Below are 25637 nucleotides of genomic sequence, written 5' to 3' on the forward strand. Positions count from 1 at the left end.
AATTCAGTGTACTGTATTAAGCTTTTATTTTTAAGTAACTATAAAAAGTTTATCACAATTTTAACATTATTTGCCCATGTAAGCAGCATAATGTACAGCATAATGACGAACACTCTTTACAAACCTAAAGAAAAATACTAAATGAAAGTAGAAATTGTTTTGACTTCTGTTTTGGAGAAGATCAAAACTGTTCATTCCTTTTTCAAATAATGTAAATGGCTGAGTCAAATCAGGGTACTGTACAGGCAAGCAAGATTATGTGGAAAGTTGGGACACTGACACAACCACTTTCAGCATTCTGCTCTTGTCGATAACTTGTCCAGTTTCATACTTTATGGGAGTCAATACCTTGTGAGTACTGGTTTTAACAATAAAAAATAAAAGGCTGATTGAAATGATTAAATCAGTTTGGCAGGAATGTCTTCAGGCTCTCTTCACAGACCCTTCACTGAGGGGAAGACTGTACTGAGGGGACTACATTCAATCAACGCGGATTGATAGATCCCGTATACTGCTAATAAAAATAAAGTTTAGTTAGCCCCAATAATATCCAGATCCCACCAACATTACACGCTCTAATGCAATGCCAGTTTCATACTTTTTGGGCTACCTTGACCATCTCCTGTGTCACAGTCAGGGACTTTCCAGTCTAGCTTGCGGCCTTTCTCATAGAGTCCCTTCAGAACTTTGCGGACTTCGTCGTTCCCTCCTCCACGACTCAGTTCCAGGTACTTCCTGTACAGAGCAAGGGCAGTCCGTGCGTCCTCAATACTGTCATGGGTCTCACCTTGGATGTTAAGGTCTGGAGAAGCAAGTAGAAGTTTGCCATTTCACACAATTTGGTTGTTACATGGATTAATTTGGAAAATGTCAGACTCAGTGGTAATTTCTATATGACCAAAACAGTGGTTGAGGAGTATAAGCTCTTACCCAGAAAGTACCAGGCGAGGAAGCGCAGAGAGATCATCCTCTTACGAGGCATATGGAACAGATAGACTGTGTCAACTACCTGATCCTTCAGCACCTGAGCAATGTACATCAAAACAGAGATGAGCTCCCACACTCCCTCCATTGAAATGACCCCGTCTACTGTTAATCTAGCTAACCTATAGGGCTGATTTCCTGGACACATATAAAGACTAGTCCTAGACTAAACAGCCATTTTTCAAAGCAGATTCCCCATTGAGCATGCTTTTAGTCCAGGACTAGGCTTGATCTGTCTCCGGGAAACCGGCCCATAATCTTTACTAAAACTGCAGCCAGGGGTATAGAAATACAGGTAAAATTGGGTCCATTTAAAAATCAGGTAAATTAAGTATACAAACTTACCAGCAAATTTATAACCCGGAAGTCCTTCTGTAAACCATGGCCAACAAAGCGCACTCCGGTGTCAATGAGGAAGCGCAGCTTCAGGTATGTTGACTTCAGAGTGGTCAAGTGCTTAGAGGAAATCTTAGCATCCAGGTCCCCTGGTTTGATGCCTGAGTACTGGGTCAGATAGTCCACCACCTGCACCAGCAAAACAGTGAGGAAGAATAAACTTTAAGAACTAAGATTAGTTAAATCTAGGTCGCTTTGTTAGGAAGCTGTCACATCAGATTTTACTGCATAGCAATAATTATCTGGACATCCATCCATCCTGTTAAAGTAGTCATTATTATTGCCAGGGCGAGAGGGGCTGCATTACCTGCTCCTGAGTAGAGATGTAGTCATCGATGAACGGTACTCCCTCGTTGGGACCCTGACCACGCACGCAGGTGATCCGTGCCACAGACATCTGACTAGGCTTAATGGTGGACTTGGTGCCGTCGCTGCGTAGCTCTGCCTCCTCCTATATAAAGACAGTATCCGGTCCATAAGGGGGAATTTAAACAGTGGATCTCCAAGCAGAGCTCCCTGATGTATCACTGTTGTTAATTATTATCCTCATTGCTATGCTGCCCCTATTATACACCAAACTGATCCCGGATCTGTACCTAAAGGAACCTTCTACCCAGATACATTGTTGACCTAGCATACTCTGACTTACAGTGCATTCTGAAAATATTCAGACCCCTTGACATTTTCCACATTGTTACGTTACAACCTTATTCTAAAACGTATAAAATCAATTCCTAATGTATCTACAGACAATACCCCATAATGACAAAGCGAAAACAGGGTTTTATACATTTTTGCAAATATATTTTTATTTTACAGAAATACCTTATTTTCATAGCTATTCAGACCCTTTGCTACCTGTGGTACATTCAATTGATTCGACATGATTTGGAAAGGCACAAACCTGTCTATATAAGGTCCCACAGTTGACAGTGCATGGCAGAGCAAAAACCAAGCCATGAGGACAAAGGAATTGTTTGTAGAGCTCTAAGACAGGATTGTTTTCAAGGCACAGATCTGGGGAGGGGTACTAAAAAAATTCTGCAGCATTGAAGGTCCCCAAGAACACAGTGGCCTCAAACTTTGTTAAATGGAAGAAGTTTGGAACCACCAAGACTCGCCCAGCCAAACTGAACAATCGGTGGAGAAGGGCCTTGGTCAGGGAGGTGACCAAGAACCCGATGGTCATTCTGACAGAGCTCTAGAGTTCCTCTGTGTAGATGAGAGAACAACCATCTCTGCAGCACTCCACCAATCAGGCCTTTATGGTAGTGTCCAGACGGAAGCCCCTCAGTAAAAGGCACATGACAGCCCGCTTGGAGTTTACCAAAAGGCACCTAAAGAACTCTCAGACCATGAGAAACAAGATTCTCTGGTCTGATGAAACCAAGATTGAACTCTTTGGCCTGAATGCCAAGCGTCACCTCTGGAAGAAACCTGGCACCATCGCTACAGTGAAGCATGATGGTGGCAGCATCATGCTGTGGGGATGTTTTTCAGCGGCAGGGACTGGGAGACTAGTGAGGATCGAGGGAAAGATGAACAGAGAAAAGTACAGAGAGATGCTTGATGAAAACCTGCTCCAGAGCACTTAGAACCTCAGACTTGGGCGAAGGTTCACCTTCCAACAGGACAACGACCCTAAGCACACAGCCAAGACAATGCAGGAGTGGCTTCAGGACAAGTCTTTGAATATCCTTGAGCAGGGATTCTTAAACCTTTTGACAGTGCAACACTGAGGTGATGCTCAGCATTGACACTGTTTCTGTACTTGAGAACCCTGAGTTGCATAGGTATGTGGTGCCAAACTGGATCTGAACATCTACTGCTTTCTCAGTCAGGCAGGAGACTGCTTCCTGCTGAAGATGAGCAACCCAGAACTGTGTTCGTCTCAAAAAGCATCTTGCTTCAATCAGTTTATTCCAGTTCAGAATAAAACGTATTACTTGCAACAGTTCCAACCTAAACTTGTTTTAAACAGTCATTTCTACAGTAAAATGTACAGTAGGCCTGAATTTTCCATCTTCATCTGTACTGTTTCTTAGGGTTGCACTATCAGTAGCTAGTTAGCTTGCTAACGTTAGTTATTAGCTGTGTAACGTAAGGCCTGGGGATTGTTTGAAAGATAAACTCACATCTACTACAATGAGAGATAGTACTCCATTATTTCTGTTTATCATCACCTGTTATAAAATTACAACAATGCCTTGTTAGTTGACTTACTTTTCCACTTTCGAAGCACTGTTTCTTAAAGCATTCTGCCCTGTTCTGAAATAATTCCCTGGATTAACAGTCATGTTTTGCCTGGATGTTTGGTCAGGACGTGTCGTTTTATTAATTTGTTCGTTTTGAGATACTCATTACTAAGCACTTCCCCACACAAAACACATTGTGGGCGCTCCTCGTTATTTCTCAAAGTTTGTATGAAAGAGACAAAAAAGTAATCACTGTATATGCGTTTCATGACAATTGAGCTCAGTCAGAACCTGACAGAGCTTGAAAGGACCTGCAGAGAAAAATGGGAGAAACTCCCCAACTACAGTTGTACCAAGCTTGTAGCATCATACCCAAGAAATCTCTAGGCTGTAATCGCTGCCAAAGGTGCTTCAACAAAGTACTGAGTAAAGGGTCCGAATACTTATGTAAATGTGATATTTCAGTTTTGTATTTTTAATACATTTGCAAAAAAACTGTTTTTGATCTGTCATTATGGGGTATTGTGTGTAGATTGATGAGGGAAAAAACGAGGGATGCACCGATATTACATTTTTGGCCGATACCGACATCCAATATTTTCCTTGCCAAAAAAACGATAACGATAACCGATATTTACTTTTTTTTAAGCATTCTAATACAGTTAAATAGTTAACACACACACACTTGGACGCAGCGGTCTAAGCCACTGCATCTCAGTGCAAGGGGCATCACTACAGTCCCTGGTTCAAATCTAGGCTGTATCACATCCGGACGTGATTGGGAGTCCCATAGTGCGGCACACAATTGGCCCAGCGTCGTCCGGGTTTGGCCGGGGTAGGCCGTCATTGTAAATAAGAATTTGTTCTTAACTGACTTGCCCAGTTAAATAAAGGTTACACACACACACACGCCACACTGACCAAAGAGTAATTTTGTTGGCATTTACGTATGTCCCCATTACCAGTAAAACATAATCAAAACCTATTTCTTTCACTTACTTGCTGTGCTGTTTCATTGTTCATTTGTTCAATCGTTTCAGTCTCAACCAGGATTGCATCATACATGTCAAGCAGTGAAGTTTCAGCTCTGTCTGTCCGTGGCCTCTCTTCCTCGGTGACCACTGTCACTGTGTCCGTTTCCATCTTGTCCAGCCGTGTATGTAATATTTCAAGGAAAATCTGAAAAATAGTGTGTACCGGGGCTCGACCAGTCGGCGAAAGCCAACATCATCCATGACAGAAGATGGTTGATTGTCAAGAGCAATGAATTCCATTATCTTGGCGTTAATGGTTTTCACCTTTGAGTTGTCCCGCTGAAATTTTCTTACTCTTTCAAATGACTGCTCGACTTGAACTTGTTTAGTTCTTGGAAGTGTGTGCTTAGTATTTTTCTGCTTTTGTTCTGTGTAGCTCTGTATTTTTTGTGGCGTGGTTACGTCATCTACTTACATTATATAGGTATGCACGTCAGCTTTGATGTTGGCATTTTTAGCTAATATCGTCCGATTCCGATATGCTCATCAATATATCGTGCATCCCTAAAAAAAAGGATTTAATCTGTTTTAGAGTAAGGCTGTAACATAACTAAATGTGGAAAAAGTCAAGGGGCCTGAATACTTTCCGAATGCACTGTATACTCTAAACCTAGCAATCACACCTGCCAGACTGACCTGGTTGAGGGTGACAAACTCAGCGTCCAGTCCCACGAGGTCTCCGGCCTGGGGCATCTCACTGACCATGAGGGGGATGAACGTGGCGTGGCTCTTCCTCTGCTTCCGCGCCAGCGATGCCTCTGTCAACAGCACACTGGCCTCGATAGGGTTCTTAACTGGGGAAGACAGAAAGGCATCAAGTGTCGGGGTGGGCATGTTCTTAAAAAGGTAATGAGTGCAGTCATACACAGTACCACAACCATCCCACATCTTCACAGAGGATGCCAAGGTTATGTTGTGGAGTGGCATGCACTAAAGCAAATATCTACTGCTGAAATTACCTTATTTATTTTATATGATTTAAATGTAATCCTGTATGTATAATGTATGGCAATCCACGGTCATGTTGACCCTGATCAGATAAATTAAGAAACTGTAACTGGCAATGAGTGGATGGCTTACTGCGTAGGTCGTATTTGGAGTGGTAGTTTCTCCTGGCGTAATACAGGATGGCTGGAAGCTTCCAGTTCACATCAAACTGTGCTGCTTCAGCCTGAGACACATGAACAAAAACAAAATACAAACACATAGTTATATTTGAGGAATTGATAAGAGCTCATTTATTGAGAAGATATTTGATATGTTGATTCAGTGAGTAACCAAAGATTACCTTGTCAATTGGCTCAATCAGGAAGTCATTGAATAGATACCACTGCTGATGTGTTACCCCCTTACACCGCAATATCAACAAAAAGAAGTTAGTCAAATAAGATTTTCAAAATATTGTTTTTAGCACTTTTAGCATTTCATTCTCCTTTTTTATTTTAATACAGATATTGTGGCTTTTATCAATGTAATTGTCTACATAATTTCCATTCCCAATATATATTTTTGAAATATATTTCCTTCTTTATTATTTTCCCCTAACCCTAGTAAACTAATGGACAACAATACTTATGCTTCCACTTCCAGCTTTTACATACTACATACATTTCATGGACAGTATATTTTACATTAGTTAACTATTGTTTGTTTTTAGTCCCAGCCTTCAGCCAAACTTCAACCCTTCACATCTTATCACTGTAGACTATCCAGTTTTGATTTCTAAAATGCAAATTAATTACTTAAAAATCATACAATGTGATTTTCTGGATTTTTGTTTTAGATTCCGTCTCTCACAGTTGAAGTGTACCTATGATAAAAAATTACAGACCTCTACATGCTTTGTAAGTACGAAAACCTGCAAAATCGTCAGTGTATCAAATATTTGTTCTCCCCACTGTATATAATTGGTCTATATATATCTATTGGTTGCAAGAATTTTGTATAATAATTTTAATTAAAACTTGAAGTTTTGAATCCGGCGTCGTTTTGTGTATCAGTTCATAAACCATGTGCCATGGAATCGGTACATAAAAAATCTCCTCCCAACTATTTTGCAACCTGTATGGCGCAGCTGTCAATTTTTTGGTCCTTAAATGAAATTTTCTTTAGCCAATTTTGGTCTTAAATTCAGGACCAACTGTCAAGTTCCTTACCTTCTCCCCTTTTCACTTATCTCCTCCATTTTTGCAGTAATGCTACGATCAGTTGGTTGTAATTTTGCATAGCGCAGACATAGGACTTGTGGAGTTGTGTCACACATGCAGTTAACAAAAATATATGGAAATATATTTTTGTTAACTGCATGTGTGACACAACTCCACAAGTCCTATTTAGGATATAATTTACAAAGATTATACTTTTTTTGTGTGTGAAATTTTACCCCCTTTTTCTCCACAATTTTGTGATATCCAATTGCGATCCAATTACAATCTTGTCTCATCGCTGCAACTACCCAACGAGCTTGGGAGAGGCGAAGGTCGAGTCATGCGTCCTCCGAAACATGACCCGCCAAGCCGCGCTTCTTAACACCCACACGCTTAACCCGGAAGCCAGCCGCACCAATGTGTCGGAGGAAACACAGTTGAACTGTTGACCGAAGTCATCATGCAGGGGCCTGGCCCACCACAAGGAATCGCTAGAGCGCGATGAGCCAAATGAAGCCACCCCGGGCCAAACCCTCCCCGAACCTGGACGACGCTGAACCAATTGTGTGCCACTCGGGAGGCCCCTGATTATACAATTTTTAAACACTTTTTCCAATTTTAATTTTTATCAATTAGTATATTTGAGGTTAAACTGAAATTGCAACCAGCTTTCTATAGCTTGCTTTAAAAATAGTGATATTTTGGAGATTATTTCATTTTCAAATAACCGAAAGTGAGAGGTTGTAATCTGAATGAATGAAAAAAAGCAATTCTTGAACACGGGGTGAGACATCAGATTTAAGTAAAGTTGGATTAAATCGTTTTTTTACTCATCTATCTACACACAATACCCAATAATGACAAAGCAAAAACAGGTTTTTAGACATTTTTGCAAATGTATATAATTTTTTGATATCTCACTTACATAAATATTCAGACCCTTAACTCAGTACTTTGTTGAAGCACCTTTTGGCAGCGATTACAGCCTCAAGTATTCTTGGTTATGACGCCAGAAGCTTGGCACATCTGTATTTGGGGAGTTTCTCTCTTTCTCCCATTGGGGTTATATCCTGCCTGTTTGGCCCTGTCCGGTATCGTCGGACGGGGCCACAGTGTCTCCCGACCCCTCCTGTCTCAGCCTCAAGTATTTATGCTGCAGTAGTTTATGTGTCGGGGGGCCAGGGTCAGTCTGTTATATCTGGACTATTTCTCCTGTCTTATCTGGTGTCCTGTGTGAATTTAAGTATGCTCTCTCAAATGCTCTCTCTTTTTCTCTCTTTCTTTCATTCTTTCTCTCTCTCAGAGGACCTGAGACCTAGGACCATGCCTCACAACCTGGCCTGATGACTCCTTGCTGTCCCCAGTCCACCTGGCTATGCTGCTGCTCCAGTTTCAACTGTTCTGCATGTGGCTATGGAAGCCTGACCTGTTCACCGGACATGCTACCTGTCCCAGACCTGCTGTTTTCAACTCACTAGAGACAGCAGGAGTGGTAGAAATACTCTGAATGATCGGCTATGAAAAGCCAACTGACATTTACTAGTGAGGTGCTGACCTGTCGCACCCTCGACAACCATTGTGATTATTATTATTTGACCCTGCTGGTCATCTATGAACATTTGAACATCTTGGCCATGTTCTGTTATAATCTCCACCCGGCACAGCCAGAAGATGACTGGCCACCCCTCATAACCTGGTTCCTCTCTAGGTTTCTTCCTAGGTTCTGGCCTTTCTAGGGAGTTTTTCCTAGCTACCGTGCTTATACACCTGCATTGCTTGATGTTTGGGGTTTTAGGCTGGGTTTCTGTACAGCACTTTGTGACATCAGCTGATGTAAGAAGGGCTTTACAAATTGTCTCAAGCTCTGTCAGGTTGGATGGGGAGTGTCACTGCACAGCTATTTTCAGGTCTTTCCAGAGATGTTCAATCGGGTTCAAGTCCGGGCTCTGGCTGGGGCACCCATAGACTGGTACCGAAGCCACTCCTGCGTTGTCTTTTTTTTTTTTTTTTTTTTTTTAGGGGAGGATCAGCTTAGTATTGCGGAAAGAATGTTGCTTCCAATGTAATTGTCTGCATCATTTCCATTCCCCCATATTTTTTGGGGTAAATATATATATCCATACACGTATGCATACATATACACATATATACATACACATACCTATATAGACATACATACTTTTTTAAAGAATATGCCTTTATTATTATTCCCCGCGACCCTACCACCAATCCCCCAATTGGAGTAAACTTATAAACACTTCTGCTTTTACCTTCAATTTCTACATCTTATACCTATCTTACAGACACAGTCCACTTTACAATAGTTCTCTCTTATTTGTTCTTAGTCCTTCCTCTATTTCTGTTGTCCATCCAATTTTATTTCCACTTGTAACTGTGCTATTTCACAAAAGCTCCGCACCTATACACATTTCAAAGATCCCGTATGCCCTATATTGTTTATCTTGTTATTAGTCCCACCCTTCAGGTCCACCCAACCCCTCCCATCTATCTTCCAACATCATCCATTTCGGATTTCTATTTGCCATACATTTCTCAACTGTGTTGTGATGCTTCACAAAAGACCTGAACCTTCCTATTCTCATAGCTTCTACAGATTGTAAATTAAAAATAAACATCTTTGCCAAAAGAATTATTATATTATTGATTGATTGACTATGGCTTTTCAAATCCCCCAGTATTGCTATCTGTAGCGTTAGTTTTAGGCAAATGTTGCAATTCTTCAGCCATTCCTGGACCTGTGACCAAAAACGAGCTACATATGGACAATACCAAAATAAATGATCTAATGACTCTGCCTCCTCACAACAGAATCTGCAGAGCTGGGAAGATTGTATACCCCATATATATAACATTCTATTAGTTGCAAGAATTTTGTACAGTAATTTATATTGAAAAATTCGAAGTTTTGAATCCGGCGTTGTTTTGCGTATCAATTCATAAACCATGTGCCATGGAATGGGTACATCGAAAATCTCTTCCCAACTATTTTGCAATTTGTATGGCACAGCTGTTAGTTTTTTGGTCCTTAAATGAAATTGGTATATGTTTTTATTTATCACACTTTTCTTTAACCATTTTTGTTCTTTAATACAGGGCCGACATACAAGTTCCTTACTTTTTTCCCCTTCTACTTGCCTCTTCCATTTTTGTGGTAATGCTGCAATTAATTGGTTGTAATTTTGGGTAGAGCAGACTTTTCCATATGTCTGTGTTAGCTGCATGTGTGACATAACTCCACCAGTCCTATTTATGATATCATTCACAAAAATTATACCTTTTTTAAACATTTCTTCGATAAATACAGTTTTTTTATCAATTATTATATTTGAATTTAACCACAATATTTGTTGTACTATTTGTTCCGTCCCTTCAGGTGGATTAAACTGAAATTGCAACCAACTTTCTAAGGCTTGTTTAAAGAATAAGGATATTTTGGAGATCATTTCCTTTTCAAACAACCGAAAATGAGCAGGTGTAATCTGAATAAAGGGAAAAAGGCCCTTCTTGAACATAGGATGAGACATTCGTACCAGTTTACTAGAGAACCAGTTTGGATTTAAGTATAACTTTTGTATGACCGATGCCTTTAGTGAGAGGTCTAATGCTTTAATATTTAATAATTTCTGCCCTCCGAATTCATATTCGTTATATAAATAGGCCCTTTTAATTTTATCTGGCTTGCCGTTCCAAATAAAATTGAATATTTTTTGTTCATATAATTTAAAAAACAGGTCACTAGGAGTAGGCAAAACCATAAGCAAATAGGTAAACTGTGATATGACTAAAGAGTTAATTAGGGTGATTTTTCCACAAATAGACAGGTATTTTCCTTTCCATGGTAGCAAGATCTTATCTATTTTTGCTAACTTTCTATAAAAATTTATTGGAGTGAGATCATTTCTTTCTTTTGGGATTTTTATACCGAGTATGTCCACATCTCCGTCAGACCATTTAATTGGTAAACTACATGGCAATATAAAATGTGTATTTTTTAGTGATCCAATTCGTAATATGGTACATTTATCATAATTTGGTTTTAATCCAGAGAGGATAGCAAAGGTATCTAGATCCTCTATGAGGCCCTGGAGAGACTCTAGTTGTGGTTTTAAAAGAAAACATGAATCATCAGCGTACAATGACACCTTAGTTTTTAAGCCATGGATTTCTAATCCTTTAATATTAATGTTTGATCTAATTTTAACAGCTAACATTTCGATGGCAATAATAAATAGATATGCCGATAGTGGACAACCTTGTTTTACTCCTCTAGATAGTTTAAAACTTTCTGAGATGTAGCCATTATTTACTATTTTACACCTAGGGTTACTATACATAATTTTAACCCATTTTATAAGAGATTCCCCAAAATTGAAATATTCTAGGCATTTATATATAAACTCCAGTCATACTTTATCAAAAGCCTTTTCAAAATCAGCTATGAAAACCAGGCCTGGTGTCCCCGATATCTCATAGTGTTCTATTGTTTCCAGTACTTGCCTTATATTATCTCCAATGTATCGTCCATGTAAAAAACCTGTCTGATTAGGATGAATAATATCTGACAAAACTTTTTTTATTCTATGCGCCAAGCATTTTGCTAGGATTTTTGCATCACAACACTGAAGTGTAAGAGGTCTCCAATTTTTTAATTGGACTGGATCTTTATATATACACCACTTGGGTCCTGTTTCAGTAATAACGATATCAGACCTTCTTGTTGTGTGTCTGATAATCTACCATTTATATAGGAGTGGTTAAAACAAGTTAATAATGGTCCTTTGAGTATATCAAAAAACGTTTTGTATACTTCCACTGGTATGCCATCCAGCCCTGGAGTTTTCCCATCTTTAAAGGCCCCAATTGCAACAAGCAGTTCCTCCTCTGTAATTTGGCCTTCACATGAGTCTTTCTGTTCAGATGTTAATTTTACATTATTAATAGGAAAAAAATCCATACAATTAGTTTCAGTTAGTGGAGATGGAGGAGCCTGAAACGAAAACATATTCTTAAAGTACTTTACTTCCTCTTTCAAAATATCATTTGGTGAATCATGCGTGACTCCATCATTTGTCACAAGTTTTAATACATTTTTTTTGGTAGCATTTCTATATTGAAGATTGAAAAAGAATTTGGTGCATTTTTCCCCATATTCCATCCAGTTCGCTTTATTTTTATAATATATTACACTGGATCTTTCTTGAATAAGTTCCTCCATTTCTTTTTGTTTTTCCTCTAAATTATTCTGTGCCTCTATGGTACCGTTTTTATTGCTATCTAACTGTACTGTTAGTCCTTCAATTTCCTTTGTTAATATGGACTCTTTTGATCTAAATTGCTTTTGTTTTATAGATGAGTACTGAATTGCATGGCCTCTAAAGGCACACTTAAAAGTGTCCCATACAATAAGGGGATCTGCTGTACCTATGTTATGTCTGGAAAAAGTCAGTTATAAAATCTTCTGTCCTAGTTCTAAACAATTTATCATCTAGTAGACTTTGATTAAATTTCCAATATCCTCGCCCACGTGGAAATTCTGTAAGAGAAATATATATGCCAATTATGTGATGATCCGACCGCATTCTATCCCCTATCAACACTTTTTTAACTTTTGGTGCCAGAGAGAATGGAATAAGAAAGTAGTCAAGACGACTAGCTTGATTCAGCCTCCGCCATGTATATCTCACTAAATCAGGGTATTTAAGTCTCCATATATCCACTAATTCCAATATATCCATGACATTCATGATTTCCTTAAGTGCCTGAGGGTGATAATTTGTAGTGTGATTTCCTTTCCGGTCTATAGAGCTATTTAAGACCGTATTAAAATCTCCCATTATAATAATAGAGTCTAGTGTTGCTTGTAGAGTTGATAAGTTCTTATATATATTTTCAAAGAAGCTTGGATCATCATTATTCGGACCGTATAGGTTAACAAGCCATATTTGTTTATTGTCCAATAACATATTTAAAATAATCCATCTACCTTGAGGATCTGTTTGGACAATTTGCACATTTGGATCAAAATTATTGTTAATTAAGATCATCACCCCTTTTGAATTTCTTTGCCCATGGGAGAAATATATTTTGCCCACCCAGTTCTTTTTCCACAAAACTTCATCTAAAACTGTTGAATGGGTTTCCTGTAAACAATAAATATTATAATCCTTCTCTTTTAGCCAGGTAAATACTGATTGTCTTTTCTTATTATCTGCTAAGCCATTACAATTGTAACTGGCTATACTTATTTCACCACTTACCATAAGACACACCTTTCATTCTTTTAATCAGAATATATTTTTGTAAACGTACTATTAAAAAGTAACATAATGATTGAGTGTCTATATAGTTGTACCATGATATTTGCATTTCTACTAAGTAAACCTCCAATTGGTCCCTACTATTCCACCCGCTAAAAGGCCTCATCTCGAGATGGCTTGTCATCCCAATGCCCGGCAGACCACCCTCGACCCCCTGTATCCCATAGCCCTGAACCGACTGGGATCCATTCTTTGAAAAGAGCATACAGTTCCATTTACCGAATTGAAGTAAATCAATTGCCATATGCATTTCCATTGCCGTCACCTCGATTTGTATTATATATAGCTGTGGATCATCCTCTATTGTACCTTACATCTTTTACTTCTTCTTTCGCAACAGTTGTGGGATACACACATACACACTCAGCCCTTACCCCCACACAACCATAAGCTCACTTTCTCAACAGTTGCACCATCCCAGAGCCCAACTCAAGATGGGTCATGATTTCCAAATGCCATTGCAGTTGCAGCTGCATGAGAAGGCCTGCAAGACCGCGCAAAAAAATAAGCAAAAATTGAAATTTATTTACCATTGTCATATCCTAGATAATGGCCGTCAAATGTACACCCTATTCCTGAAAGAAACACCCACAATACGGCCACCAGTCATGACCATGTCCCCACGCATCTCCATGCAGTCCGACCTTGATTCTGTGCCACCAGGGCCACAATAATATACCCCCTCTCTGAATGTCCGAGTGTGACCCCCTCCCCATGGGTTACTGCAGCTAGTGTTGCCAGCACTGCCACTGCCTGGGTGGGGGTACCCCACCGGAATCCCCACCGGCTAGGTACAAGGTCGTCAAGGTTCTCATTAGCAGCTTTGAGAAATTCCTTGTATATTTTCCTCTCCCTTTAGGGGGCTTTGGCTTTGCTGGACCAACCCTGCCAAGCAGGCTCAGAATCTTGAGGGGGCAGTGCTGCTCTTGGTCTCTGACCTCATTTTAGCTGCATATAGACCGCTTACAGCGAGCACATAAAACAGTTAGGGACTTCTCCTTAATATCTGGGTCATTCAGGTGGGTGTCTAGGGTATAGGGCCATAGACAGTACCATTAAAATAGGATAATAATTAGATATAATTTATTAAGATAAAAAAAATGTAGTTTTCCATGATAGGACAATAAATAAATAAGACGTATAATTCATTATAAAAGTATATCCATCATCTGAACAACATTGAAAGCCCTCTCATACCCGGCTCACAGCAATACATTGGCTCTGGGATTTGCAACCATTTCATTACTCACTCACTCAACTTTCCAAACATAACAAATAAGATAAAAAATAAAATAAACACAAACCATACCATCCACACATACTGTGCCTTCTGTTTACTTAGTTTTTATCTTCACTGTGTAAAAATAGTGCTTGTGTGTTCAATTAGTTATATGTGAAGATTTATAAAAAAGCTATATTTTTTGTTGTATTGTTACAATCAGTAACCGGGCTTGAATTGTGTTTATTTTCCTCGTCTATGAGAATTTTGTAAATTTTAAAATAACCATGGAGTAGTCTTTGTGTCTCTGAACAACTGGTTATCAATATATAGTTTATCAACGACGAGAGCTACTCGTTTCGCTTTTAATCTGTTTTCTTTGAAAATTGGATACAGAACTTTGCGCCGTTCTGCAATTTCTTTCGGAAACTGATCATTCATGCCAATTTTGGTCCCAGCAAGTCTTTTACCTAGGCTTTTAACCATTATTTTATCTTTAAATGAAGCAAATTTTGCAACGATTGGGCGTTCGTACCTCTGCCCTCTCTGTCCGAAGCGGTGAACACGTTCAAGTTGGATTTTGTCGACAACTTCGCAAGGAATCTGAAGCGCTGTACGGAGGAACTCTCTAACTATAGATTCAGGAACTTCTCCTTCTTTTTCTTGGATACCTGTAAGTACCAAATTCTCTCTCATGGATCTAGTTTGAATCTCCAGTAAGGCTTCTTTCAGAACGATGTTCTCTTTTTTAATTCCATTCATTTCGGTTTGAATCTTATTGACTGTCCCTTTTAGCGCGTGTGTTTCCTTCTCCAATGTCGCAGCTTTTTCATCACTCATCTCTAGGCTTGCCTTTAACTCTTTTATATCCTTACTAAGTAATTCAAGTAAACCCAGTTTGTCATTTATTGATTTTAACAGATCAGTTTCGACCTTTACCATTCCCGGTGGTGAGAATATTAAATCGTCAGTATCTGTCGAAGAATCTCGCTTGCGTTTTGTAAACGGTTCCCCTGTCTTATTCTCCGTCATGTTTGGTTGTTGTCTGTGTTCGTAATATTTGTCGATAAATGTCTCTAGTCTTAGGATTTGTTTTGTGTTATTATCCAGATTGAAGGTTTATCACTCACCAGATTATGTAGTGCTAATATTTTAGTCTATTTAGCAGATATTTCGAATATTATGTTTTATCTTGAGGTGCTCTACATAACTTCGTTCAGTCCGCCATTACCTTTACTTTACCTTTACGTCCGCCGTCTACGTCCTACGTCTACGTCCTACAAACTCCCCAAATACAGGTCCTGCGTTGTCTTGGCTATGTGCTTAGGGTCGTTGTCCTGTTGGAAGGTGAACCTTCGCCCCAGTCTGAGGTCCTGAGCACTCTGGAGCAGGTTTTTATCAAGGATCTCTATGTACCTTGCTCTGTTAATCTTTCCCTCGATCCTGAGTAGTGTCCCAGTCACTGCCTCTGAAAAACATCCCCACAGCATGATGCTGCCAACACCATGTTTCACCGTAGAGATGGTGCCATGTGACACTTGGTATTCAGGCCAAAGAGTTCAATCTTGGTTTCATCAGACCAGAGAATCTTGTTTCTCATGGTCTGAAAGTCTTTAGATGCCTTTTGGCAAACTTCAAGCGGGCTGTCATATGCCTTTTAATGAGGAGTGGCTTCCGTCTGGCCACTCTACCATATAGGCCTGATTGGTGGAGTGCTGCATAGATGGTTGTCCTTCTGGAAGGTTCTCTCATCTCCATAGAGGAACTCTGCAGCTCTGTCAGAGTGACCATCAGGTTCTTGGTTAACTCCTTGACCAAGGCCATTCTCCCCCGATTGCCCAGTTTGGCCGGACGGCCAGCTCTAGGAAGAGTCTTGGTGGTTCCAAACTTCTTCCATTTAAGAATGATGGAGGCCACTGTGTTCTTGGGGACCTTCAATGCTGCAGAAATGTTTTCATACCCTTCACCAGATCTGTGCTTTGACACAATCCTGTCTCGGTGCTCTACGGGCAATTCCTTCGACCTCATGGCTTGGTTGTTGCTTTTTTTCAACTGTGGGACCTTATATAGACAGGTGTGTGCCTTTCCAAATCATGTCCAATCCATTAAATTTACCACAGCTGTACTCTAATCAAGTTGTAGAAACATCAAGGATAATCAATGGAAACAGGATGCAGCTGAGCTCAATTTTGAGTCTCATAGCAAAGGTTCTGAATACTTATGTAAATATGGTATTTATGTTTTTCTAAAAACCTGTTTTCACTTTCTCATTATGGGGTATTGTGTGTAGATTGATGAGGATTTATTTTTTGAATCAATTCTAGAATAAGGCTGTAACATAGCAAAATGTGGAAAAAGTCAAGGGGTCTGAATACTTTCCGAACGCACTGTATTCATTATATAAATAGGCCCGTTTCCATTTTGTCTGGCTTGCTGTTCCAAATAAAGTGGAATATGTTTTGCTCATTTCATTTAAATTAACCAGGGCGATTTCTCCACAAATGGACAGGTGTTGTCCTTTCCATGGTAGCAAAATCTTATCTAATTTGGCTAACTTTCGATTCAAATGTATTGTAGTGAGATTATTTCTTTCTTTCCGTTGATGTTCTTACTTTGTCTATAATAGATCTATCCATCCACTCACCTCTTTTCTGATGTGATATGTCTCTCCCACTTTGATGTGTGCTACCAAGTTGCCTCCGGTGCGAGCGTCCAGTACATGAGGAACAGTAACCACCAAGTCATAGAGAGACGCTCCTTCAGCCTCCTCAGTGGAGCTCAGCTAAAATATTGATAAAAGTGTTGTCATTTCAACAACAGACATACTAATACAGATCATTCAATCAAACTATGAAACCAGTACGGCAAAACAAAAATAAAGAGCAAAATGGAAAAATCATGGAAGTCTTGAAAAATGTTTTAGTGAGTGAGCCTATGAATGTGAAGTAGTTATTGGCCCTTCTGTGTCTTTCACCTCCTCTCCCTCTGGCCAGCTGCTCATCTCCAGGCCCTGGCTTTTGCTGACGGACATCTTCAGAGTGAGAGGGATCCAGATGTGACGTAGATCCTCCACTCTGGTGTCAAAGGTCAGGCCCTCCGTATTGACCAGCTCCTCCCTAAACAACATGAAGGTCGTCAAAAATGCAATGAGAAAAATTTGAATTTCAGTTTACTTCTTGAATTGTCTTTACATTTACATGACATTTTAGACATTTAGCAGATGCTCTTATCCAGAGCAACTTACAGGAGCAATTCGGGTTAAATGCCCTGCTCAAGGAAACATTGACAGATGTTTCACTTAGTCGCCCATAGACATAGCCGCCCATAGAATAGGCTAACCCGATGCAGGGTAATATTTCAAAAACCAAAATGTCAGCTCATTGTTTTAACAAGCTTTCCCATCAATATATATATTTTATCATCCTTACTCTAAGCACCACTCATGTGGTTGTGGAGGTTCTTTGGGCTTAGGGGGTTCCATTTCCTCTTTCTTCTTGGCCTCGATGAAAGCATACTGTGGAGAGAGGAACAGGTTGATTCATTCTAATAACTTTGTACCAAAATATTAATGACACTGGAAACACAACAAACATCATTGGGATAAGAGTTCTAATTGAAGTACTAAATATCTAATGTGCTACTATAGCTAATATCTAAACCAAATAGATGGCCATCATGTCATTGTAAATATCCATAGCAGTCTGCATTCAGCATTTCAAGAGCTTGAGATTAGAAAGTTACATCTGCAAAAAGATGATTTGGAGATAATTGGCTTTAATAAAGTTCTGAACCCTCATTGATTTCAATGGTGTCAGCAATTTTTATCTTGTATTCTTTTGAACTTAACAACATTAATTGGGTTATTTGGAGTACTATATAGATAGCCTTGTACTGTTCAACGTTTTCTATGTCAATAACTCAATTATGACAAAAATGCAAGCAAAAACCAAGCTCTCAATTTGCCATTAAAGGAGGAAATACTCAAGTGGTCGAATTGACTGATCATGAGTTTGATTTGGATTGGAATTTGGGGCTTACCTCTGCCTGAGCCTTCCAGAACTCAGCCTCTTTGACACTGTTCACCTCACAGTTAATGACCAGTACATCAGGAAGGCAGCGGATGTTCCGAGTCTGCACCTACAGATAGACAGTTAGAGGGGGATAAAACACATTAAAGAATCGACTCAAACAATAAATAAACAACCCATTTTTAAACAAGGGTCACTTACTGTGGGCTGGTACTTTTCACAGTTCTCACACCACGCCTGCGTACTCTGCTCCAGACATATACTCTTCTTCAGGATCTCAGCAAAGTCGTACTCCTTTATCGTCTTATCTAACAGAATAGGATTTAAAACACCAATATATGATCAATAAATACAATTAACATTGATACTAGTCAAATGTTGGCAGAGTAAAGATAATTTGGGGAAAACTTACCAAGTGAGTTCTGCTCAGGGTAGTGCATGGTGAAGAGCAAGGTGAGAGAGGAGCGTACTGTCTCCTTTCCACAGCGACACAGGCTGCTGTTCTCAACCTCACACCCAAACTGCCTTCCAATCACAGACTCTCCTGAGGAGCCCAGAACACTGTAACAAATAAAGCATCAAAAGGAGAAAAAGCGGGCCTCCAGAGTGGTGCAGTGGTCTAAGGCACTGGATCGTAGTGCTAGCTGTGCCACTAGAGATCCTGGTTCGAGTCCAGGCTCTGTCGCAGCCGGCCGCGACCGGGAGACCCATGGAGCGACGCACAATTGGCCCAGCGTCGTCCGGGTTAGGCCGGCAGGGATGTTCTTGTCCCATCGCGCATTAGCGACTCCTGTGGCGGGCCGGGAGCAATGCATGCTGACACGGTTGCCAGGTGTACGTTGTTTCCTCCGACACATTGGTGCGGCTGGCTTCCGAGTTAAGCGGGCATTGTGTCAAGAAGCAGTGCGGCTTGGCTTGGTTGTGTTTCGGAGGACGCACGGCTCTCGACCTTCGCCTCTCCCGAGTCCGTACGAGAGTTGCAGCGATGGGACAAGACTGTAACTACCAATTGGGGAGAAAAAAGGGTAAAAAATAAAAATACAGAAATTAAGAGAAAAATAATGAAGCCATAGTCATCACTAAACACACCAGATGCTCTAGTATACACTAAAGAAATATTTAGTTATCCACAAGCTGATTTAATTTCTATCATTGATAGTGTAATAAACGCAAATCATTTTAAAGAATATCTGTTAGTTTTTTGATTGCTTAGGCGTAAAAACGTTAAAACAAAAGTTCAAATGTGCAGTAAAAATGTGTGCAAATGATCAGTGTCACCTGCTGCTGGCTCCTCGGTAGGCCTGTGGCCCCTCCTGCTCCTGGGTCTCCTGGTGGAGCTGGGTGAGGATGAAGCGGTTCCAGCTCTGGATGAGACGGCCCAACCTGGCCTTCCCCGTCTGCTCATCAGAGTCAGCCAGGATCAGACCCAGGGCAGACGCCTCCGGGATAGTTCGGAAAGCTCTGAGGAAATTACTGGCCTGTGAGAGGAGACAGTGGTTGCAATGAGTGAATGGCAATGGGAGTAGGCAGCAGGACGGTTTAATTATGGTCAGTCAGTTCAGTGCATACATACACATTATTACAGTGGTCTATTACCACTCTATTACAACTCCATCAAACTGTCTTTATTTTGAAAAAATAAAGTGCTTTAGTGCTCTAACATGCAAAGAATATGTTATTTTGTAGGGATAGAAAGATAGGCCATAGGACAGAGTGAGATGTGTCATGGCTATTGGTGACTACCTGACAGGGGTCTCCTCGTGACAGATCTAGCATGTGGAAGAGGAAGCCCAGCTCACACGCCAGACAGAACTCCTTCTGACACAGGTGGTTCTGGACCAGGCAGCGGATTGGCTCCAGGAAATACAACACCTAACCAATCAGACATACGGGGAAAATACTCACTGTTATTTGTAAATGGGAACAAATAATGAAATAATATACGAATAAACATGGATAAATCAACCGTATATTTACGCTATATAAATGAACGCCACACATTTCCGATTCTCACCTGGATCATACAGTTACAGTAAGCATTGGGAATGTGAGGTTCCAGGCCAGCAAACAGGGTCCTGTTGTAATGTTTGAAGTCAAAGTCTTCCAGCCCAAGTTTGGAGTATTTGATGGTGACCTGATGGGCACAAAACAATCAAAGATGTAAGCTCTTATCATTGACACAACAAGCTAATCTCAAAACCACATTGATAACACAAATCCCACATAACACAAATCCCATACTGTTGAACCACACATTTCACATTTACAAGTAGATAACAGTGTAATAAGTAAGGGACACACCTTCCTGTATTTTTTGGGCACCATGTAGAGGTGTGGTTCTTCATCTCGACCAATAGGAGACTCAGGAACCCCCTGATTGTAGTTGTCAAAGTCCAGCTCCACCTCCTTGATCTTGTAAGGAACCTGAAACACAGCAAACAGGAGAGGATGTTTATACAAGCCAAGCATAGTTCAGAACCCAACTCTTTCTGAGACACTGAATTTGAGACACGGAATTTGTGGATGATTGACGTACCTGGTTCCGGGGACGGGTGTGAGGATTGGGGGCGTAACCAATGAACCCGACAGTCTTCATCGTACGCAGGATGTCTGGGTCCACTGGGGGTGCTCGTCTGGAAAGAAAAAAGGTGAGAAATATTTGGATACTTACTTTAACTTAGTCATCCTTCGGGCACAAGACATCTATCAAAAGCCAGAGAGCACTGCCCTCCTTGTGAAGGGACATTTTGAAGATAGGTTGGTGTTACCCCAACTCAAGAAGCAGTGAATTCACCACATAGCCTACTTCAGCAGATCGAAGTCCCCAAAAGGTCACAAAACTTGTCTTAAAACAATGTGTTACCTACCTAGGGCTGGGAGTGGCCTGTGTGGTGACCCAGTCTGACAGTAGTGGCTCTGAGCTGGTAAAGGGCATGGGGATGAGGGACAAGGGCAACAGGTCATGGCTCCAGTCCAGCTGAGGCAAGGAGTCCACCAGACAGGGCAGAGCAAATTCGGTCTCCCGTGAATAACCGTTGTAGGAGACCTCTGGGGCGTCTGACCAAAGGTGCACACCTCCCCCAGAGTCCCCAAAGGCCAAAGCCTGCTTGCTGGAAGACACGTCGAAGCTCATGAGCAACTGGCCAACGGTGTTGACATGGAAGACATCAGCCAGGTTGGCTAGCCCAGTGGGTTCACAGAACTGACACTGTCCTGGGGATGGAGGGAAAAGAACGTCAGTCTTATTTTCTGCATTCTCTGATAAATACAGCTAGCAGGCTGCACAACAAACACATTCTCCATTTGATCAATACCTGTCTGTGAGATGATGGCCAGGCGTGACGTGTACGTAGGGATGAAGCGCAAGAAGAGGGGGTCCACGTGCACCTGGAGTGGTGTCACAGCGCGCATCATGCGCAGGTCAAACACCATGAGGAAGCGGTCACACGCTAGTTCGCTCATTCCTCGACTGGAGAACCCACACGCAGCCAGGAGGTTGCCATGGACATCAAAGTCTGACAGGCTACCGGAGAAGGCATCAAACTCATGTTCTAGCTTGAAGGTGCGCAGGTCACAAAGCGACACCTGGTTGTGTGGAAGGCAAGAAGGTGAGATATATACGAATGGTTAAGGATGTAAAAAATATAACTAGTAACATCTTCCAAACACTGAGAAACATGAGTGGCCTTGGGCCTCTCTTGTTGTCCTTACCTTCCCAGATGTGTTCCCACAGAATAAGAAACGATTGGACTGCCGCATGATAGCTACCCCTGGAGCCTCGACCGTAAACTAGGCATAGGAAGGAAAGATCACAATATGTACATTTATTTACCTATTGAATCACTTATTTTTAAGAGCCTATAGGCCAAAAATGTATTGCATCCTTAGAGTTAGGCATATATTTTCACATGCTGGTGTCATGCAATACCTTTTGTGTCTGCTGCACAGTATTAAGGTCAAATTCAAGCACATAATTCTGTAGTCCACCCATGAGCATTGCATTGTTTTCTGTCATAAGCAGACTATGCATGTCAGCTCCCTCCTCCATTCTAAAATACACACATGAATTCATTATGACAATTACATTATACTGTACAGTATTCAAGATGCACATTCAAACTGATTTGAAACTATAACATGTTTCAACTAAATGTTGATTTTTGTAAGCATCCTTTCAGCACTCACCTTTGAACCTAAGTTAACATGGGTGTATGGTTTGCATAAAACATTTAAAAGAAATGTTCCCCAACTAAAAAAAAACTCAAACTGGACCATTTTATCTCCATCTCTTCATTCAAAGACTCAATCATGGACACTCTTACTGCCAGTTGTGGCGGCTTTGAGTGATGTATTGTTGTCACTACCCTCTTGCCCTTTGTGCTGTTGTCTGTGCACAATAATGTTTGTACCATGTTTTGTGCTGCTACCAATTTTTTTTTTACCTTTATTTAACTAGGCAAGTCAGTTAAGAACAAATTATTTTTTTCAATGACGGCCTAGGAACAGTGGGTTAACCGCCTTGTTCAGGGGCAGAACGACAGATTGTTTTACCTTGTCAGCTCGGGGATTCGATCTTGCAACCTTTCTTGTCGTGATGTGTGTTTTGTCCTATTTTTTTATTTTTTTATTTTATCCCAGCTCCTGTCCCGCAGGAGGCCTTTTGCCTTCTGGTAGGCCATCATTGTAAATAAGAATTTGTTCTTAACTGACTGGCCTAGTTAAATAAAGCTTAAATAAAAAGATAAATAAATCAGTAAGAAAACCACAATAATGTGAATTATCATTTGAATTCAACTCACAGGTAGTCGAACATGACAAGGCCTCCACGAGTTTGGCACTTGAGATTACTCTTAGAGAGAAACAGAACCCCCGTCTCCATGCTCTGAATCTGGCGAATATCATCAGTTGAGTGCGCCTGGAAAGAAGAGTAGCGACCCATTGTGGGACCAAAGAAGGACATTCCATGCCCCTATGGAAAAAGAGAGTGGGAAAACAAGTCTGTATGGTAGAAAAATGTTGCTGAATAGCCCATATTGCAAATGTACACAAAAAGTGGCAGCTGAAACCAAAGTGTACAAAAACATTTGTGGACGCACTTCATGTTCCAAGTACCAGTTGATGGATTCTGGGTTCTGACTCCTAAAACTTCAAATAGGGTTAATTATCAGGTATCCTATTGAAATATTGAGTGCTATGGTATAGAGAGGGTTTATACCAGAAGTTAATGGTTATCTGTAGGAGGAAGGTATATGGTGGGTGCAATTAAGTTTGGAATGTGCTGAGTACAGGGAAAATTATCACTTGTGGCAGCACTGATAAGAGGAGTGAGCACTTTGGGGCAGAGGTCAAGTCAGATGAAGTGGGGAAGAACAGGTATCACTAAGGTTCTGTCTAGCAACAGAGATGCATTGGCTGTTCAGATGTGTAGGAGACTCAGCATAGGAGAAAGGGTTAAATATCAGTGCTTATGTGAATATGTCTTTTGTTGGTTCAGCTGTTCGATCCTTTGGGAAGAATAAACTTGGTTTAAGCTTTCATAGTGTCTGTCGAGTTCTTACTTTGATAATTAGAACCTAACACAGTAATACCCTATATTCTGGCATAATAATTTGTCTCTTACCCTGTGGTTCCCCATCCAGAGCAGCTCCTCTTGCAGGTCAAAGTGAGTTGCTGTGACAGGAACGCCCACTTCTGCATGCACACTGTGGAGTTCTGAGAACATCCCTTCCATCATGTGCACAGACTCGGGTACGGCCACGGTAAGACCATCTGGATTGAGCTCCACACCTTGCAACAAGACAGGATTGAGCCGTGGGTCCATTGAGGGCTCCATACCTGGCTCTAGACTCCCATGGAGGGCGGGTGCGTATTCACCCATCCCTGGGTCCAGACCGTCAAAGTTCATCATGAGGACAGCTGACCAAAAAAATAAAATGGGTGCATGTTGTTCAGGCTTGCATCTTGGCATATATACTAACTGTATGAGCAAGTTAACTATAGGTTATAAATTATCTTTGATAGCGTTCTTATTACAACACTAATGGCCTCTTGGTGTTACAGCTAAACTGGCCCTGTCAGCATGCCTGTCGGTCACCTCCTAGCTAACTAGCAAGTTATACCTACACTCACTAGGCATAATAGGTAGGTCGTCAGGGCTATTGTTGTTGGTCTGCTGGATTCGTGAGCTAGGTAACAATATTGCTAGCACTGGATTGCAATAGTACAGTGTTCATTATATTCAAATGCAATGAAAATAGGACAAACTAGTTAGCTAGCTAGCTGTATCGGCCCAGCAAGTGCTGCTTTCAAGCAACTGTTGGCTACCTAACTAGCTAGTAACCGTTAGTTGCGAGCTACAGCGCTACAATTTGGATACAACTCCTAAGAATCCCATTCTCAAAATCAATGGAAGTTAATAAATCAATCGTTTACCAAATGTATATATGTACACTGTGCCCCAAATAGCTTATCAATCTCAAGTGATAATTATGTTATGTAGACTTCACTGGAGCCATAATTGTTTCATTCATCATAACAACCAAGTACTTCCGGAGCAAATAGTGTAACATTCACGAAATGACAAAGTTCAGAACCAACCCTCAATGTTAAAAGCGTTGCAGAATACATATGCCGGTAGATTGACGGTAAAGTGATAGTTGCCGAGTGTTATTTTTTTAAATTATAAGTCAATTAATTCACTCTCTCACCTCTTTGCCTGTGCAGTAAGCTTACAGAATTGAATGTTTTATTATAATTTTTGTTGTCAAGCATATGGCTTATGCCTAGGCCAAATCTAGACCTAGTAAAATGTGTATTTTAAACCTGAGTGGGAATCAGAACATATTGTATTGTAATACAGGCCTGATGGCAAGTGTTCGTGTTTTGGGAGTTTAATGTTCAACCATTTTTTTTAAATATTTTTTTGTTTCGATCATGCATATTCATGCCTTGGCTTCACCATACAAGTGGAGTTGAATTACTTGACGATCTACATTTTCTTCCCTTCTCTTTCCTTATGAAATAAAAACATGTGCTCTAAAATAATAATGGCATTACTCATTGTGATATTTGTCTGTGTACTTTTCAGTGTAGGCCTAACCCCACTTTTAGTGGTCAACAAAATATTTTTATCTTAAGAATTTGTTAGAAGCAAGCAGAAAATGTACACCACTCCTAGCCCACGTATTGGAAGCCACTACTGTACAAAACACCATTTGGGTCTTTGCGTGTCAAAATATTATAATAATAAATACACATCAAATGTCAAATAACATTATTTGACGTGTCAAATAAGCT

At 40.6% G+C, this 25637-nt stretch overlaps 1 protein-coding gene across 5 annotated transcripts; it reads right to left on the reverse strand.

The window, feature by feature from the left end:
• Positions 1-9: 9 nt before the first annotated feature.
• LOC129829911 (PAN2-PAN3 deadenylation complex catalytic subunit PAN2-like) lies at positions 10-24909 on the reverse strand. 5 transcript variants are annotated; one of them, XM_055891914.1, is made up of 25 exons: positions 24774-24908; positions 23962-24257; positions 23141-23310; positions 22270-22390; positions 22053-22130; positions 21656-21926; positions 21209-21554; positions 20878-20974; positions 20643-20765; positions 20356-20475; positions 20085-20213; positions 19620-19819; positions 18754-18902; positions 18543-18649; positions 18352-18450; positions 17742-17827; positions 17288-17429; positions 16958-17095; positions 5898-5957; positions 5690-5780; positions 5246-5403; positions 1688-1831; positions 1330-1509; positions 931-1024; positions 10-802 (listed from the first exon to the last, which is right to left on the reverse strand). In XM_055891914.1, the coding sequence occupies exons 2-25, from the start codon at positions 24247-24249 to the stop codon at positions 576-578; spliced, it is 3618 nt and encodes a 1205-aa protein (XP_055747889.1). In that variant the 5' UTR covers positions 24250-24257; positions 24774-24908; the 3' UTR covers positions 10-575. The 5 variants fall into 5 exon arrangements, 4 of the variants coding, with proteins under 4 accessions (XP_055747889.1, XP_055747888.1, XP_055747887.1 ...); XM_055891913.1 differs by having other exon boundaries at positions 24471-24908; XM_055891912.1 differs by having other exon boundaries at positions 23962-24908.
• Positions 24910-25637: the final 728 nt, after the last annotated feature.

The sequence above is a fragment of the Salvelinus fontinalis genome, chromosome 31 (genome assembly GCF_029448725.1).
Source record: "Salvelinus fontinalis isolate EN_2023a chromosome 31, ASM2944872v1, whole genome shotgun sequence".
NCBI lineage: Eukaryota > Metazoa > Chordata > Actinopteri > Salmoniformes > Salmonidae > Salvelinus > Salvelinus fontinalis.

Excerpts from the sequence above, each read along its gene's own strand:
- LOC129829911 (XM_055891912.1), bottom strand. The coding sequence starts at position 24,309 with ATGCCAAGATGCAAGCCTGAACAACATGCACCCATTTTATTTTTTTGG. Across the intron at positions 20,766-20,877 it reads ACACCCGTCCCCGGAACCAG|GTTCCTTACAAGATCAAGGA; the intron begins GTACGTCAATCA and ends GCTGTGTTTCAG. Across the intron at positions 17,828-18,351 it reads TCTGGAAGGCTCAGGCAGAG|TATGCTTTCATCGAGGCCAA; the intron begins GTAAGCCCCAAA and ends CTCTCTCCACAG.